We start from the raw sequence: 16,697 nt of genomic DNA, 5'->3' as shown, positions 1-16,697 counted from the left end.
AAAGCAGACTAATTCTGCACAAAGCAGTAAGACACTGCATTTTCCATTGGTATTAGAGTTTTTAGCATTGTGACCTTGTTCAGATCTTTCAGAATTTTGTAGTCTGCCAGCAGCTCCTCCTATACCTATTAGCCCTGTTTCTAATCATCCACCTCAGATTTCCAGACCTCAAACCTCCAGGGAAGGCCAGAGCTATCAGCTTTAGAAATATAGACACAAAATTAAAAGAGCTGGATTAAAGACTCAGGTCATTCAGAATAATCAGAGAGAAGCAAGACAAAGAAAGGTGTGAGACAGAGAGTAACATCAAGACACAAGAACAAGGAAGAAAACAAAATCAAATGGAAATTACGTGGAAGAACGTTCATTACAGATGAAAGGTAGCTGCAGAAGGATGAGCTACTGTAGGTCTGTTACCACTCTTATCAAAGAAGCTGAAATTAAGAACTGGAATTTACCTTAAGAACTTAAAACATTTGAAATGCAAAGTTTCATAAAACTGGACAGCCTAGTAGCCCAGCTCCCACCGCCTGCAACCGTCTGTCTCACCGCTGATGACTTGCAGGAAATTCTGCTGAGAACTACTGCTTTTAGAACAGCAGTGTATTCCTTCAGCACTTACTGGAGACACATTGTGTCCTAACACAGCAGGCTAAATGGCAAATATTCCCTGCAGCATTTCTAGTTCTGACCAAGCTCGCTTATCAGCACCTACCTTAGTCAGAGCTCCAGGATGGAAAGTCCAGCGGGTTTCACTGTTGAACTGGACCCTCACGTCCCCTCTGTCCGTGATTCTGTGCACAGTCCCTGTCTGGCCAATGAACTTTTGATAGGGAAAAAGAAAAAAAAAAAGAGTAGGGGAAACCCCCTGAATAAATCACATTGCCTAATAGGAGGAAAGCAGGCATCCAAGGCATAGATGGCTAAAATACCCAACATTTCCAATTCACAGACTAACACTGCTTCCAAACCTCCTTTAAATGAGATGCAGTCGTTTTTCTGCAAAAGGAGAAAGGCTGCTTAGAAGCTCCTCTAAAGTGGCAACATTTTGAGGGAGAATGATGATAGGGACACAAAGTGTGAAAATTCTTGAAAATGCAGAACAAATTGTCCTCCTCTTTCCAAATGACAAAGGTGGGCAGATTACAACATTGCTCTGCAGTACAATACCAGCAAGGCATGCTCGGAGAGAACAAGAAGGGAGCATGGCAGAGGAGACTACAGAACACAAAGTATAGCTGTGTAGGGTGGTATTCAATATCTGTTGATTCTGGCAGGTCCTGAGCAGCTGATAGTTTTGAAGGAGACAAAAAGTCCTGATTTCTGAGACGACACGAAATTACTGTTTCTCTGTTTACTATCCCTCTCTACACCTGCATTCACCAACAGGAATTCAGAAGTACAGAGGTTTAACAACCTAGCAGACTATGTTAGCTACTCAGCACCATTCAAGACCTACAGCTTTGGGGATGAAGACTTCAGCTAAAATAAAAAAATTGTGGCTCCACTGACAGCCTTCTTAAACTTCTTGCCAGAAGATGGTAAGTTTCTGCCTGCCACGCTTAAAAAAAAACCCAACAAACCCAAAGACCAATGCTCAGTTAATAATTTCCACATTGAAACTGCAATGACATTGTTTATCTTGACATTTCAAAGCATGATTTCAAAAAGACCACTCTTCTACAGGGCACGTTGGGCTAGGATACATATGTAAGACATCCGTATAATTTTATAGCACTGTTTCATATACCAAAGTTTCAGACAGCTCTGTCTGAATCAGACCTGCAGGTTATTCAGCTTACTGACTGAAGTGTAGTGGGCATTTGGGTCACTTGTGGCTATACACTTCCCTTCCTCTGCAAAAAAAAAACTTTTATACAAGTTATTAATACAGGCTCAGAGACAGGTCTTATTACTGTAACTGTGAGTACCAAAATGTGATGCTCTCTCACAGTAAATCTACTGCTCAACAGGAGTACTGCCTTCTTCAATATGTGAGGGTAATTTAATCTATTTTGGGCAATTTCTGTAGAATATTAAAATCCAAGAAAGTTGACTTTTAAGGAGAAACAAACCAAAGACCTTTTAATCTAAATGGCAAATTTATTAATTTAGCTGTTACCATTTCATCTGAGTGTAAGCCCACACCGAATGTTCACAACCCCTTGCAGACTTACTTTCACGATGGCCCCCTGAGATGCTATACCACAGTAATAGGTGTCATTTCTGTCTTTACTTCCTCTACTGAGTTGGGTTTTTTTAAGACAACAGGTAACAACAAACTGATAGCTCTTCAAACTATAGACAAGACAACAGGCTAAGCTCCAAGAACATCATATAGGCCGAGAAATTTTAGCCCTGGCCAGGGACAGAGCCCACTGTTGACAAAACACATAGCTTTCATTAGTAGTAATGCACAGTAAAAAAAGAAGCCAAACGAGGAATGGATCCAGAACTCATTTAAAAACAAACCAGACGTTAGTTTTTTTTCTCTGGCTTAAGTGACTCTTAAGACACACTCTTTTGACCCATTGTAGACTCTTAGAAATTATGCAGGGCTCCACAAGACAATTCTCATACAACGCAAACTTATCTGAACCTAAAAATAAATTTGACTCCAGTGTCCTATCAGGAAGAATCTGTATTTGTGATTCAGTCAACACAATATAAATGTAGAAGGTGACACGTTACATAAAGATGTTCCGGGAACTTCCTAGCCAGTGCCTACTTATGTAGTCTGAGACAGTGACTGATAGATACATTCTCGAGAGAACAGGAGCAAACAGAAGCATACCTCAGCCATTTTAGGGTTCCAGCCACCATGGCCCTCCTGCATCTCCCGCAAGATGTCGATGTCCAGCAAGCATTTCACTTTGTCCCCATGCTGGAACGGATGCCTGTCCGTGCTTTCTTTCCTCTGCAGCTCAGCTGGTTTTCCTAAAGGGGAGAATGACACCACCCACATACACAAGGGATGCAATAACACGCATTGTGTCTCACTTGGCTTTGTAACAAGGGTTGCAAATTAGCATAGGCTTAACTGGGGCAGAACGGTGTAAAACTGGTTTTCTGTTGTGGAGCATGCCCTACACACTCCGTGGGGCAGCACTATGTAGACAGATCAAGAGGATTTAGCTCTAACTGGATATTGACCTAACATGAGGGAGTTCTAACACAACACAATTTTGTTCCTTGCCAGAGAGGGGAATGCCTTTGAACAATGGCTCTCACGTCACATCAGGTATCAGTAGCTGTTCTTAGCAGTTCAGTCACCCACAACTCTTGTTCAGCAGACACACCCCCACAGAACTCAAGTAAGTTCTCTTCCACGGGCAGCCACATAGCTTGCTTTGTGAAGTGCTCTACCCTCCTAGCTTTCCCATGCACCAAGAGGCCATACCCCTGGAAATAAGCTCCTCATCCAACCCTTCCCTTCCCTCGTGCCCTTGCCAAGCTGCACAGGGAAAGCAAAGAATGAGAAAGGCCTGATTCTGCTCCTGCAGACTTAAGAACAGACCATTCTGTTTTCCTTCAGGGGAGCAAAAGATGGCCCGGGCACCTCATTAAAAAAAGTACAACTAAATTGCACCTTAGTATAAAATGCTGCGAGTTCAAAAATATGAGTAGTTTCCTTGGTTTCGTTAAGAGTTAAGAGGAAAGGTGGATTGCAGCAAGTTGCCAATGTAGACATCACTTTTTCCCATTGCTTTTTCTTATCTCCCTGCTAGGCAAGTATTTGGAAGCTTCATTCTCAGAAATCTCCCTTTTGTCACATTCCCCTTCAACACACTTTTTTGGTCCACCAGAACAATAATATTTGCTCTCTAAAAGCACAGTGAACACGAGCTGGACCACTGCTTGCCTGAAGAATGGAAAACTTTGGATTACCAAAACTGACGCTGGGTTGAATTCTCTGCTGCCAGGTGCAGGTGCATCCAAGGGCATTTCATGCATTTGCAGCAGCAAGAAGTTGCCTTGGCAGAAGATGCCTCCTTGGGAAACAGCTGTGGGCATCTGATGAGTTTATCTTACCACTGAAAAGGCCAAAGTACTAACTAACCAGCTGGAAATAAAGCAGTATGTTCACACACAGACCACTTCTTTAAATGGTACATATTTACGTGGGAACTTTATAAAACCACCTGCTGATTTTCTGTCTTCCATGCAAAATGGCTTCAATGTCACAAAATAGTAGTGTGAATTAGAGTTTCTCAGCAGAAGACTTGGGGTTTTTTGTTGGGTTTTTTTTTTGGTTTTTTTTGTTTTGGTTTTTTTGGGTTTTTTGGGGGTTGTTTTTTTTTTTCGCACACCTAATTTTGGGAGATGCTCTTTGTAGTAAAAGCCACCGGATGCCTCCACAGTACACTTCAGGTCCACTTTTCCCTTGTGTCCAACTCTGTAGACATTCGTAGTACCATCAGACCACGTGACGCTGGCCACACTGCGTCCCGTCTCTACATCCCAGCCACGGATATCAACAACACGTCCGGTTTTACCTTCACCACCTGATGGAAAAAGAGGAGAAATAGTGTCCAGCTTGCATTTTCACTGAGACAAATACACAGGAATCCACCCGACACTGGAATGTTTACTGAGATATGACTTAATGACTTTTTTATCTTAACTAAGGAAAAAACAAGGAAAAAACTTGTCAGTTCTCCAGCTATTCACAACAGAGGAGTAGGCACAGAGCCCAAAGTCAACAGCTTGGGGCAGATGCAATTCTGACTGAGAAGCTGCCACCAGGAAGGATCTCTGTGGCCAGCTTTATATGTTGAACAGAAGCACACAGGTCTGCTTCACTGATGGCATACTGCTGCTGCCGGAAGCAATGCCCTCCAGTCAAGCATTCTTTATATACATCAAAGAAGGAAATCACAACAACAACATATTCAGCAGCTCATAGAGCTTCCTCACAGCTTGCATGATTCACCTTGATCTGCAGAAGAGATCTCTGTCACCTTTTTAATCAGGGAAATTAAACCCCAAGACAACTCAGCTTGACCAACTGCAAGAGTATCCCTACATTAAACTCACCGAAAGCCAGCCAGCCACACATTTACTTTGGAATACAAATATGGAAAAGCTGAATTCTGTGAAAAGCAGCCATCCCTCCTGATGTACAGAAACCCTGCCTAGCTGGGCCACGCACAGTGTCACGGCACCACACTGTGGCAAGATAAAAACACAGCACTGTTGTAAAATCCACCCAAAATCTTCAATCTCTCCCCAGCGCCAGTCAAGTGGGGAAAATCAAGTAAAGTTTGTTCTGGTACTTCTCTTCCCCTGCCCAAGCAAGGAGGAGGGCTACTGAAACAATCCAGAACAGGAGGATGTGGTCTGTGAGAAGGTAGATCTGGCTGGGCTCAAGGGACATACTCTCATCCGAGAGACAACAGGCTTTCCCAAACTGGGACAGCAGTATCTGTCTGTCTCACTGAGTGGACAGTGAGCTTCTAATTGCCTGCAAAGTCTTGGAATTTCATAGCTTAAAGGAATTAACTTCCTCATCTAACTGCCTATTCATCTAAAAAGCATAATACAGACAAACTAGCAGGCTTTCAGTTCTGTCAATGACAGGAACACACCTTTAGAGGGCTGGTCTGAGAATCAGAATGTCCCAATAGCTCTTGATTTCTACTGGAGGGAAAATATTTTTTAAATCCTATCTGCCTTTAAAATCTCTCCCTAAAAATAGCAGGTGGATCATAGTTCTGTACACTGCAGCCAGTTACAAGATCAGCACTTCAAATATCCATCCACCCACAGGAATATTATCTAGGAAAACACAATTTAAGTTAGCAAAAGCATTTCTATGACGTAACCTTCCTAGCTATGGCTAAAAAAAGCCTTCCAGGTTAGAATCCAGATCCTAGCAATAGGGCAGCTAACAGTAATTTTCATCTCCCCTTCTGCAGATAACCATAAACAACTGTCCAGTCCAAAATGAGCCAGGGTGACAGCTCTTAGAAAAGGAGGCTACGTCCAAGATGCAGTCACTGGCCACGGGAAGGGAGAGCCTCTGGACCGTACCAGCATTCAACTGTGGGAACAGAAGGATCTTGCATCAACACCGTGTTCTTTTGACTACACTGTTCATGCAGACAGGTTGCAGCAGATTGCTGTCCTCTCCCCGCTCTTTCAGTCTGTAAGAAACCTGGTAGGTACCCCTGGCCTCAAATTAGTGCTGATGGAAACTTAGCACCAGTGACAAAAGAACTTGATGTTTGTCTGTTGCAGCGGGGGATTCAGATTGAACAACAACAACAAAAAGTAATCTCCCCCCTCGCCCTGTTCAGATGCTTTTCTCCGAGGAGGGCACTTCTTTCCACTTCCATAGTGTTTAGACTTTGAGAAATAGTAGTAAGGAAAAACAGGTGTTCAATGAAAAGGTTGAAGTGACTGAAGAGCTGCCAGGGCCCACCCTGACCACAACAGAGAAAAAAAAGTTTGGTCAATTGACAAATTTTGCAGTCTGTGCTAATATTTGCAAAGGGCATCAGGCGTACTAAAAAGACACCGGCAAATAAAAGTAAGACATTCCATCAGATTTCTCAACTAGCTGCTATTGCCCTTACCTGACACACCAGACTACATGATCAATACAAAAACTGAGCAGGAACCTATCACAGAGTTTGCAAGGTTATTTATTCTCACACATGTTACCTCCTTAAACAGAAATAGAGTTGAAGTGTCAGGAAGCTAAGGTCAGAAGAGCAAATGGCTATGGATGGGGGCAGCTCCATCAAAGACAGGGCAGTATTAGAGAGCAGCTAAGTGGCTGGCCTTACGTTTCTTCTCACTTGTCTTGCACGTGTAACTGCCTTCAGGTCACAATCATTGTAAGCAACACAAGACTCAGACATGTAAATGTTGATCTGCTCTCAAAAGGATGGATAAGCTCTACTGAACATAAGCTTCTTTTGCTCTCAGACCCTGCAAGTATCCATGTCCTCCACTGAACCCAGAGCTGCAATAAATGGTGGAGTCAGCACTGGAAACCTTTGGACTTACAGCTTGATTATTAAGGTAAAAAAGAAGCTGTAAACATTACCGTGTGTACAAGGTTCTGAACTAGAGACAGACAGTAAAATTTCCTTAACCCTGTAGCACTACATTGAAACTGGTATCAGTGAATTGGACACAGTCAATACACCCCAAGAGCAGCTCCAGAAAAGGCACGTTTGTCCCTTTGCATTTCCAGCCTGAAGTTACAATTCATACAGAAAGCAGCATTCTCCAGCAACCACAGCAAACAGTTCTTCATTAATGCTCCATGTGAAACACTCCCTACAGATCATTTCTCTTTAAGTGTCCAAATAAGAATATTCTGAAGAACTCCAAAGGAAAAAGGAATACTGGTCACAAAGTCAAACAAACCTTATTCCTACTATGAATGGAAGCTTCTTCAGGAAAAGACAGATATTTATTTTCTTAGAACATGGTGTACAGCTATAGTTCTATACAAGATCTTCCAGGATAGTTCCCATGAGTCTTCACATCTATGAAATAGAAGCAGCAAAATTTCCCTCCCACACCCTGAACGAATGTGAGTTTATGTCACAGGTATGCTTTTAAACAAATATTATTGAACACTCTAAAGAACAGCAACCTGCATCACCTGAACAGCTCCTCTAGAAGCTACTGCTCAGCATATGTGTTTTCAAGTAGCAATTTGGCAAAAAAAAAATTAAAAAAAAAATCTAATGGTGTTTTACAGGACGTCTTGAAAGAAGCTTACCATCCTGGTTACCCCACTCCCAGTCAGGGCCACGGACAACTTTAGCCCCCTGGAAAGTCCCTTTTAATGTGATGCGAGTCAAATTCTGTCGAGGACTCACTAGGACTCTGGAAAAACAAAATAAGAGAAAACAAATTAATTTAATGCTACATTCACGCTTTATAAAGCTCTGTTCCAACCAAGGTCTGTTACATGAGGACCAAGTATACCACACTTACATATGGAAAAACATGGCCTGAGTTCTGAAGGGCATGTAAGAAGTGAGAGAAAACAATAAAACAGCTGAACAGGGTCTTTGATCCTAAAAGCTGGTCTCCACAGGAAGGTCAGGGTACTTGGGCACTGTTCCACTGATGGCAGAGAGACAACAAGCGAATAATACACTGGGCTAAAAGATGACCCAGGTTTATCTTTCAGTATTATCAACTATTGTGCGATCCATGACGAGCTTTAAAAAAGTACTGTGTTTCTCTCCTCTGTGGGATGCAAATAACTGGGAACAGAGGCTGCTATGTGAGCATGAGGAACAGGCACACTTCAGTGACAGTCTGTGGAGACAAGCACAGATCTACACACAAGCAGCAGGACTGCAGTGGGATCTCTCTCTCGTGTTGTTAGATACCAGAATGTCATGTTGCTGAATCAGGAAGTTGAACATACATAAACACAAAGACTCAAAATGATAACATTCGCTCACACACAGCATGCTTAGCCATGGAGAAACAGGTTCATGCTTCTTTCAGAACTTCAAGAGCCTTGAGGGGGCCTGTGTAGAGCAAGATTCAAATCTAGTAGCTCCAAAGAAGAAAAACTTCCCCACATGCTCTAGGAGATGCACAGGCCACAAATTACATTAGGGCAAGGCAGCTCACCGAGGGCAAAGTACAATTATTGTGTATGCATGCAAATTAATACTCTTTAACTATTCACCAGCATTCTACAGCATAATGTGCATTTACAAAATCTGGATTTAGCAACTTCACCTCATTGCCTACACAGAGCAGGGGAGACCTGCTACAAATATCATCACGCAATCCTAAACATCACAGCAGGAAGACATGATAGTTTTCATTGCCAGCTATGCCACTTATAATCCACATGCTTCCCAAAGAACACCATCCAAGTCAACATCTCACACAATTAAAATATATCTTTATAACACAGCCTCTGATAACTGGGGGTGCGGGGGTATAGAAGAGAGAGGAGTAAGGAGAAAGTAACTTCTACAGAAAGTCTGACATCACTTCAGAGGGAGAGTGAAATTGAATTTCAGCTGCCCTTGTACCCCATCGTTCCACTGAAGGCAATGCTTGGGGACATTACTAGGGTGTGCACTGCCCAAAAGCACATGTTAATGGCTCGGGCAGTCTCCTAGCTCAAAGCCATAAGGAGTTCAGCACATTTCGTAACCTAAGCTACAGACTGCACAGCCTAGGTCACTTACTGAAAAGCAGAGCAGATTAGACCAGCAGTGCTGTGGCTAGACTGTTTCCAGGATAACACAGACCTTTCTATCTGCCCTGCAATCCACACCACAGGCATACACACCGCTCCATCTTAAGAAAAAAGAAAGAAAAAAAAATACCTACGTGATAGTAAACAGGGGGTCTGATGTCCTGTTAAAGCAGCTTCCAATTCCCATAATCTTACAGCAGCTTCACTGCTGGTTTTGTGTGTGCTGTTCCTAGTTTCTGTTCCCTAGCAGAAAGCTTTCTCATGAGATACCAAGCCACCGAAGTCCTTAAGGACCTGTTTGCGTTGCTCGCTCAGGATACAATCCACTTCTCTAGGTGACCGCAAAGATGCCACAATCCATACCCACAACTGCGCACCTCCTCCTGACAGGCTCTTGGCAACTCCCAGACCAGACAGAGCAAAACCAAGTTCAGCAGCTGTTCCGCAGGGGAAGGGGAGGGGAAGCCTACCCAGGGCAGTGCTGACCTCAGAATGCTGTATTTATTTTCCATCTAATACCTAGAGAGAGAAGGTGGAGACTCAGAAGGATAAAAAGCTTATGCCTGAACTTACTGTTTACTTATCCATCAAAAGCCTAAGTCTTTTTACCTTTCTTGCTTTACAACCTAACGTGTTTAAAAAGAGGAAGAGATTATTTACACTGTTCTTATAATTGTTGAATGTATCCAGATTGTAGTTTGACAGGAGGAAGATGAAGACTTTTTTGAATGGTTGAGATTTTGTCTGTTTTAAACACCATCAAGGCTAGCAGTTGTTACGAAAGAGAAGACAATGAAAAAGATGGCTAGAAAAAAGCTGAGCTAAAGAGAAACACTGACCAGCATTCATTTTATTGCACTGTGCTATGCACTACAGACTTGCCTCAAAAACCAGCATGGATTTGTGCACTACATCTGAAACAGCCCAGCTACAACGTGTTATTTTCAGTGTATTTTGTTGAATGTTTTTATAACAATATATCAAAGATGCCTTAGTCAAGCCCTGAGACAAAAACTCACAAAAATGTATTTCTCTAGCTCAAACCCTGCTCTTGCAGGGGAAGGGTTTCAATGCAAACATTCTAGGTGACAGCAAAACAAAGCACCAAGCTAAGCTTAAGCAAGGTATTTAAACAGCAAAATAACCACCACTCATTAAATACCTTTCATAATTTCCCTTTTTGTATAATCATGTAACAGCAGTTGCTTCCTCTCTCACATTAACCTGTCACTTTCAGTGAATTTTTTGGCTAGAGAATACAAAACCAAAGCTGACCAGTTCAGAAAGCTGAGCTTCCTTAAAGAAGAGAGAAGTGTAAGAAACTCCATCTCCCATTCTATTTAAACGCTGGAGGCAACCCACCACTACTGCCTTCTTTCCCTGGCCTCACAAAAATTTTGACCTTGTCTTGAACCACACTGCTTACCAGCAACACCAAAAAATGATGCGAGAACCAGATGTACTGAGCCAATACATCTTAGGTTTTAATCTAATTCAACATGTTTTGTTTCTAATACTGGATAACAACCAAAGTTATTAGTGTGTTGCAAAAATTCCCTAGGGATAAATTTAATCACTGCAATATTGCCTTTAATACAATTTTAATTATGACAGCCAAAGTCTGCAGCCATTTCTGCCCTACAAATTCCAATGGTATTAAATTACTAGAGTCCAGAAAAGACTTGGGAGCATGTACTGTACAGAATGAAGCTATGTCTCTCTTCAGCATGCTGGGAACCACCCCCTTGTGGATATTCTGCCTGTGCTCAAATTTCACCAAGGTGCTTGCAGAGCCTTTCAGATCACCCAGAGCTATACTCCAGACGGCTACAAAAAAGCATCACCCATGCTTTACAGACAGAGATTTGAGACCCAAAACAACTGACCTGGAGAAGCTTAAGCAGAGACTGCTTTTAATCTGCAGCAGAGATCTGAAGCCCTGCATTAGTCAGAGCCCCTGCATACCAGGCACAGCTAATGTATCTTGCAAGACAAAGCCTTCTCTGCTGCAGAAAATTCTTATTTGAAGAAACAAGCACAACATAAGGAACTGGAAAGCAGAAGGGATGGTCACCCTGCAAGGTAGCAGGCCATAAATATTGTGTTCATCTGTTCAGAAAGACAGAGCTGTAAACTAGAATCTCAGCTCATGGTGGGTATAAACACACACTTCTTCTAGGATGTAAAGGTCACACAGGTTACCCCAGGAAAAGCCAACACAAAGATCTCACAGAAACTACAATAAAAACAACCTCAACGATGAAATTCTAGATTCTCTAATCCTCCCTAGCAAAGCTTTTACTGAAGCACTTCCAGTAAAGGATAAAGGAAATTCTGACAGATGGCAAGCGGATGCCGATTGCTCAAGCATGAACCAGACTAAGACAAGGACGCTAGCGAGGGATCAGGATCACAGAAACCTATTTCAGGAACTGCCTTTAGCAACACTTTCCATTGTCAAGCCTATCCTTCCTTGCCAAGGCACAGTTCTTCACAAAACTACCTGTATGTTTGTAACTTGGACTAAATGCTTGCTGGTTTTTTTGCTAACCTCCGAAGCTAACACGTATCAAAGTCAGCTTTGGAAAGCCACAGTGGGCAAGATTTCAGACCAAGTCTACCAAATGTGAACTAAAACGTGGGGGCACGCACCTAAGACTCAACACTGTACTGCTGCCAGAAGGTTTTCTTAACTATGCTCTTAAGAGATATACACAGCCTTTAAGACCAGCATATCGTACTGAGAATGATACAGAAGCACTTAGTGAGCGTACAAAGTCAAATGGCTTGTTATCATCCTTTCAACATGACTCTCAGTTCAAAACACAGGCTAAGGATGTTTTAGTGGCTATTTCTCTTGCTTACAGTTTTGGTCATGTAATTCCAGAAACGACAAAGATAAAATATGTCACTGAAATTTAATCCCTATTGCAGAAATCAAACAGAACATTCCAAAGTAAATAAGGGAAGCCCTAGTGTGGGGCTATGCCCTAGTGTTCTTTTTTTACGTGTTTTTTTAAGGAAGCACAGTTAGACGTTTTATCTGGTAAATCGCAATGGGTTTTTTAAAAGTATAATTATACTCATTAATTACTAGAATTAATTCATAAATAAATTAATGTGAATAAATTAATACTGAATGAGCCTTTTTTTAAAAGTTAGAAACAAGCATACACACAAGAGTCAGATTTTATTTAAAATGTTGCTCACCAAAATTTCTTAGCCTAGCAGCTTAAACTGACATCGTATAAATAACACATGTTGAAGAGGTTAATACAGTAAATAAACCCGCATTCTCCTTATTGCCTAGTAATCAAATGCCCAGCAGTTGTCACTCAGCTGCTGTATTAGTTCATGCCTACAGTATAAGCAGGCACAGATGGAAGGCTGGATTATTAAAGCTGCCTTGAATGGGTCTGTATTGCACACGCATACCTAAATGATAGCATGCACTTGTTCTTGTAATGTATCTGATTTAGAAATCCAACTGGTTAACTGGACTAGACTGAGCTGGTTTAAGAATTATGGCTGAAAAGAACTGCAAGCTCTGTTCTGACTACAGTACAAAACACAATGTGAGAAAATACTTGTTTTTCTAGTGCTTGATTACACAAAACGTTTCCCTGTGTAGTTTGCTGGCTCCTCCAACTCCATTGTTCTCCAGGAAAAAAATAGGGCTTCTGAAAGATTGTTACAGCTCTGATTTATTAGTAAGTCTAGAAAATAGCCTGGGTAAAATACACTACAACCCTGACACCAGGGAATTTTACCAGTGCGCTTAACCATAAATGTTGCAACTGATGTATCCATGGCATTGCCGAGCCATACAACGCCGCATTATGTAGTTTAGCTACTAGTAGAATGCTGCATTGTATAGTTTAGCTACTAGTAGAATGCTGCATTGTATAGTTTAGCTACTAGTAGAATGCTGCATTGTATAGTTTAGCTACTATAGTAGCTAGTAGCAGATAAGAACCTGTCCAAAACCAAGACGTAAGCCCAGAGTGCTGAAACAGGGCCAGGAGAAAAGGTCATGAAAAGGACGCAAAGAAGAGGAGGAAGATGACGAGAAAGAGGATGAAGAAAGGGATGAAGGTGTCCCAAAGGACCACCAGAGGACCCCTGACCCATTAGGCCACACATGCGTAGTAAGAGTGCAGATATGATAAGTAGTTCGTGGAATGGAAGGAATATGCCAGTAGTTTCTCAGAAATGTCATTAATACATATAGATCGGCCATCTAAAGATAAACAGTGAACAAAGTCGAGATGCGCGTTGGGTAGAACTTATCCCCCGTGCATCCGGTGCTGAAAATAAAGCCTGCCTGCTTTCCAGCCCTCCAAACCGGGTATTAGAGAGTTTTGTCCCTGATTATGTGGTGTCATCCCCTACTGAAATTCAGCTTAGCATCATCCCCCAGAAGGTGACGCATGCAAAATGCCACTGCTGCTTTTGCACTTGAATATAATAATACAAATATTTCGTATGAGCAGAGGATTATCTCAGATTTGATAATATGCAAAAATCACCAGTGTGCCTGACTATTCCAGCCCTAACATCAACCTGGTGAGTTTTGCTTTGCTATCCTGCTTACAGACACTCATTTATCTTCCAATTACTAAGCATATATTGAGCAAACGGGTACACAATTGCAAAAAAAAGGTCTTCAGTGAAACTGAGCTGCCCTCTCTTTTAAAGTAAGGATGATAGCCTCTCCTAAAACAGCCATAAAATTCAAAATAAACAAGACCAATAAAAAATACCTGCAATTGGCAGATGTCAGGAAGGGATTACTCCAAATGGAAAAATACAAACAAAAGAAAAATACCAGTGCTTGCTTCCACCAGCGGTTCAAACTCAGGTCATTTAAGACCTGAAATAGCCTTCAGGTAAAGTGTCTTCAAAGCCTCTTTAGAAAACTGATTGGGAACCCTCTGCAGTGTCTGTCTGGGCTTAAGGCCTCCTAAATCCTAGGATTAGTGAGCTGCTACAAACAGTTATGTGTTGGCCTTGCCTAGGTTTAGCTGCACAGCTGCCAGACGGTGGGTCTGGCAACAGCAGTGCAGGTGGTAGCAATTCACTGCGTCTGGACATCACGCTGCGATCTCCAAAACTGTCCTGCTATAGGCCTTACCTTCCTCTGTCAAAGGATCAGTAATGGCAGCAGCTGCAAGACTGGATGCATGGCGATGCTCTCCCACAATGGACTAAGAATGGAGACCAGGGAGGACCTGGAAACGCCCAGATCTTGATCCTTGTTTCAAGAGACAGCTGGTGTGACAGCTCCGTAATACAGCTGCATTCCATGGTTCTGCATTTGATCTCACTCATGGTAAGCCAAGGACTACAATCATGATATATTAGTAGCCCCTCCACCGCAATGCAAAACCAAGATTATGGGATGCTGAGAAATTTTGTGGGCTGTGTCTCCATCCACTTGCCTTAGAAGCTTTCTGACTAATTCACACTCCAGTGAGTGGGCTGATCATAGCCCTTTGCCTGGGTCTTGAAAGCAACACACTGCTGCACTTGAAGCTCGTTGTAAAGAACTGAAAGATACCCATTCCCTGCCAGAGAAAGGAGGCGAGGGAATCTTGATCTCTAAAGCAGACTCATTCTGTGTTTCACAGCCATCCAAACAACAGTGGGCAGCAACAAAACCAAGAAAACCCAAATCCACACAGCAGTTACCACGTCTTTTTAAATACACAGCTTTTTTTTGGTCCTTGGGGAGCTGCCAAAGGTTTTCTCTTCCGTTTTATTAAGCAAAAAAAATTGAGATGAATGATCTAAGCAATAGTCCTAGTGAGTCACAAGTATGCAATTTTTGTTCCTCGAAAAGGATGCTGCATTGCCTAAGGCAACACGTCCTTACAGCTCAGACCTCAGTTATTGCAAAGAAACTGTCTCTATGGCAGTATTCAAAGGTGATCTCCCTCCATGCCCCTCACTTCACTTTTTTTTTTAGTATCAGAACATTCCACTCAATGCAGAGCAAGCTATGGAACACTAGACCAACAAATCATAGGATTAGATTTGCACTGAAGCAAAGGTGTTCCTACTTCTTCCTGCTCCTGCCCTGCAAGACATTTCTGAGTAAAATCGTTTCATTTTGCCAGCCCCCTGTATGAAAGCTCTTGCATAAAACACATATGCATTGCAGTTACAGCAACTCAAGTCAAATGACTGAAACAAAAAGCATTTCTGACAGCCTGTTTTCTCCAAAAGCTCAGTGACTTCTAAGAATCACAGTATGTACCTTTCATTCATCTTTAAAATTGTAGCTTTCCACAACTGGAAGCTTCTTCACTGAGGATTTCTGATTTCTCTCCATCCCTCAGCACGGCTACATTCAACACCTGCCACACAGGAACAGCATGAAAAATGTTGTATTATCCAATTACAAGCACTGCTGCTTTTTCCTTTACCCCTTATTGAGGCTCCCAGAAACCACTGCCACATCTGACAGGCTCACGCTGTGTCCCTGATGTCACAAGCACACATGCATCCCTTTTATTTTTGAGTTTGTTTTGTCGGGGTTTTTTTCTGCTTGGTATTAGGAAGATCACTGCTCCTGCTAACACACAGTAACATAAATCAGAATACTGTGTCTTTAACAAAAGACTTGGTATCATAGACTGTGGCCCACGTCTAGACTCCTTTTTATCCACTCAGAAAAAGTTAATTCATGTCCCATCATCCTTAACCCCTGAATGAACCACAATTGCAGGGCAAAAAAAGCAAAGGAGTTTAGGAAAACCACAAACCAAACAAACCAAAAAGCCACCAAGAGGCAAGATCACCAAACTTCAAGTTCTGCTCTCATGGACATCTACCTCCAAAGAGTCCTCCAGTGCTTCCGTGACATTCCAGAGCAGTGCCGCAGTGTTTTGTGAAAGTCAGACAACCCACATAGGACAGTACCAGGTCCAGCAACTTCACTGGCAGTCTTCCAAGCTCTCTTTTCACACTGATAGCAAGCACTCCACTGCCCAATTCAAACAGCAGCCTGGACACAGGTCAGATACAAGCCTTGAAAAGAAATACTGCTCTGTTTACATCTTTCACCATTCAGATTCCTCGGAAAAGGACACAAGTTCTGCAAAGGATGAGAGCCCTGGGGAGAAACTGCCTAGCAATCTGCCTTTTGATAAATGACAGTATTCTGGGGTGTTCCTGATGCGGGTCGGGAAAGGCAACAGAGCTGGCCTGCTGCCCAAGAGAATGCAGCACTGCACAGTGCCATGGAGAACCCACACAAAGGCCAGAAAATTTGGACTGCTCTGCAACACTACAGCCTCTTAAAGTAATAGTTGCCTATTTCTTTTTTCTTTAAATGTGAGGAAGATTATGTACCTTAACAGCAAAGTATACCTAGAGCTCAAATAAAAGACACAAGCAGGCACCTCTGGGTGACTACTTGGAGCTAACTATAATATTCATAGAAAGAGAGATTTAAAAAGCTATGTCTAGTTTTTATATATATATATACACATATATA

At 42.2% G+C, this 16,697-nt stretch overlaps 1 protein-coding gene across 5 annotated transcripts in view; it reads right to left on the bottom strand.

The window, feature by feature from the left end:
* Positions 1-16,697, bottom strand: part of MIB2 (MIB E3 ubiquitin protein ligase 2) — a 53,669-nt gene that overhangs the window by 17,021 nt on the left and 19,951 nt on the right. For 4 of the 5 annotated variants that reach the window (XM_040586345.1, XM_040586343.1, XM_040586347.1 and 1 more), the window contains exons 5-8: positions 7,742-7,848; positions 4,311-4,505; positions 2,795-2,937; positions 716-823 (exon numbers count right to left, since the gene is read on the bottom strand). In XM_040586345.1, the coding sequence (XP_040442279.1) occupies positions 716-823; positions 2,795-2,937; positions 4,311-4,505; positions 7,742-7,848 (553 nt within the window). Of the gene's footprint in view, positions 1-715; positions 824-2,794; positions 2,938-4,310; positions 4,506-7,741; positions 7,849-9,330; positions 9,636-16,697 lie in introns of those variants that run through there. The other variant, XM_040586348.1, reaches the window with a different exon arrangement.

Source organism: Falco naumanni, chromosome 3, assembly GCF_017639655.2.
Source record: "Falco naumanni isolate bFalNau1 chromosome 3, bFalNau1.pat, whole genome shotgun sequence".
Taxonomy (NCBI): domain Eukaryota; kingdom Metazoa; phylum Chordata; class Aves; order Falconiformes; family Falconidae; genus Falco; species Falco naumanni.
The sequence above is the reverse complement of the archived record's forward strand: the minus strand, read 5'-3'. Positions and strand labels throughout refer to the sequence as shown.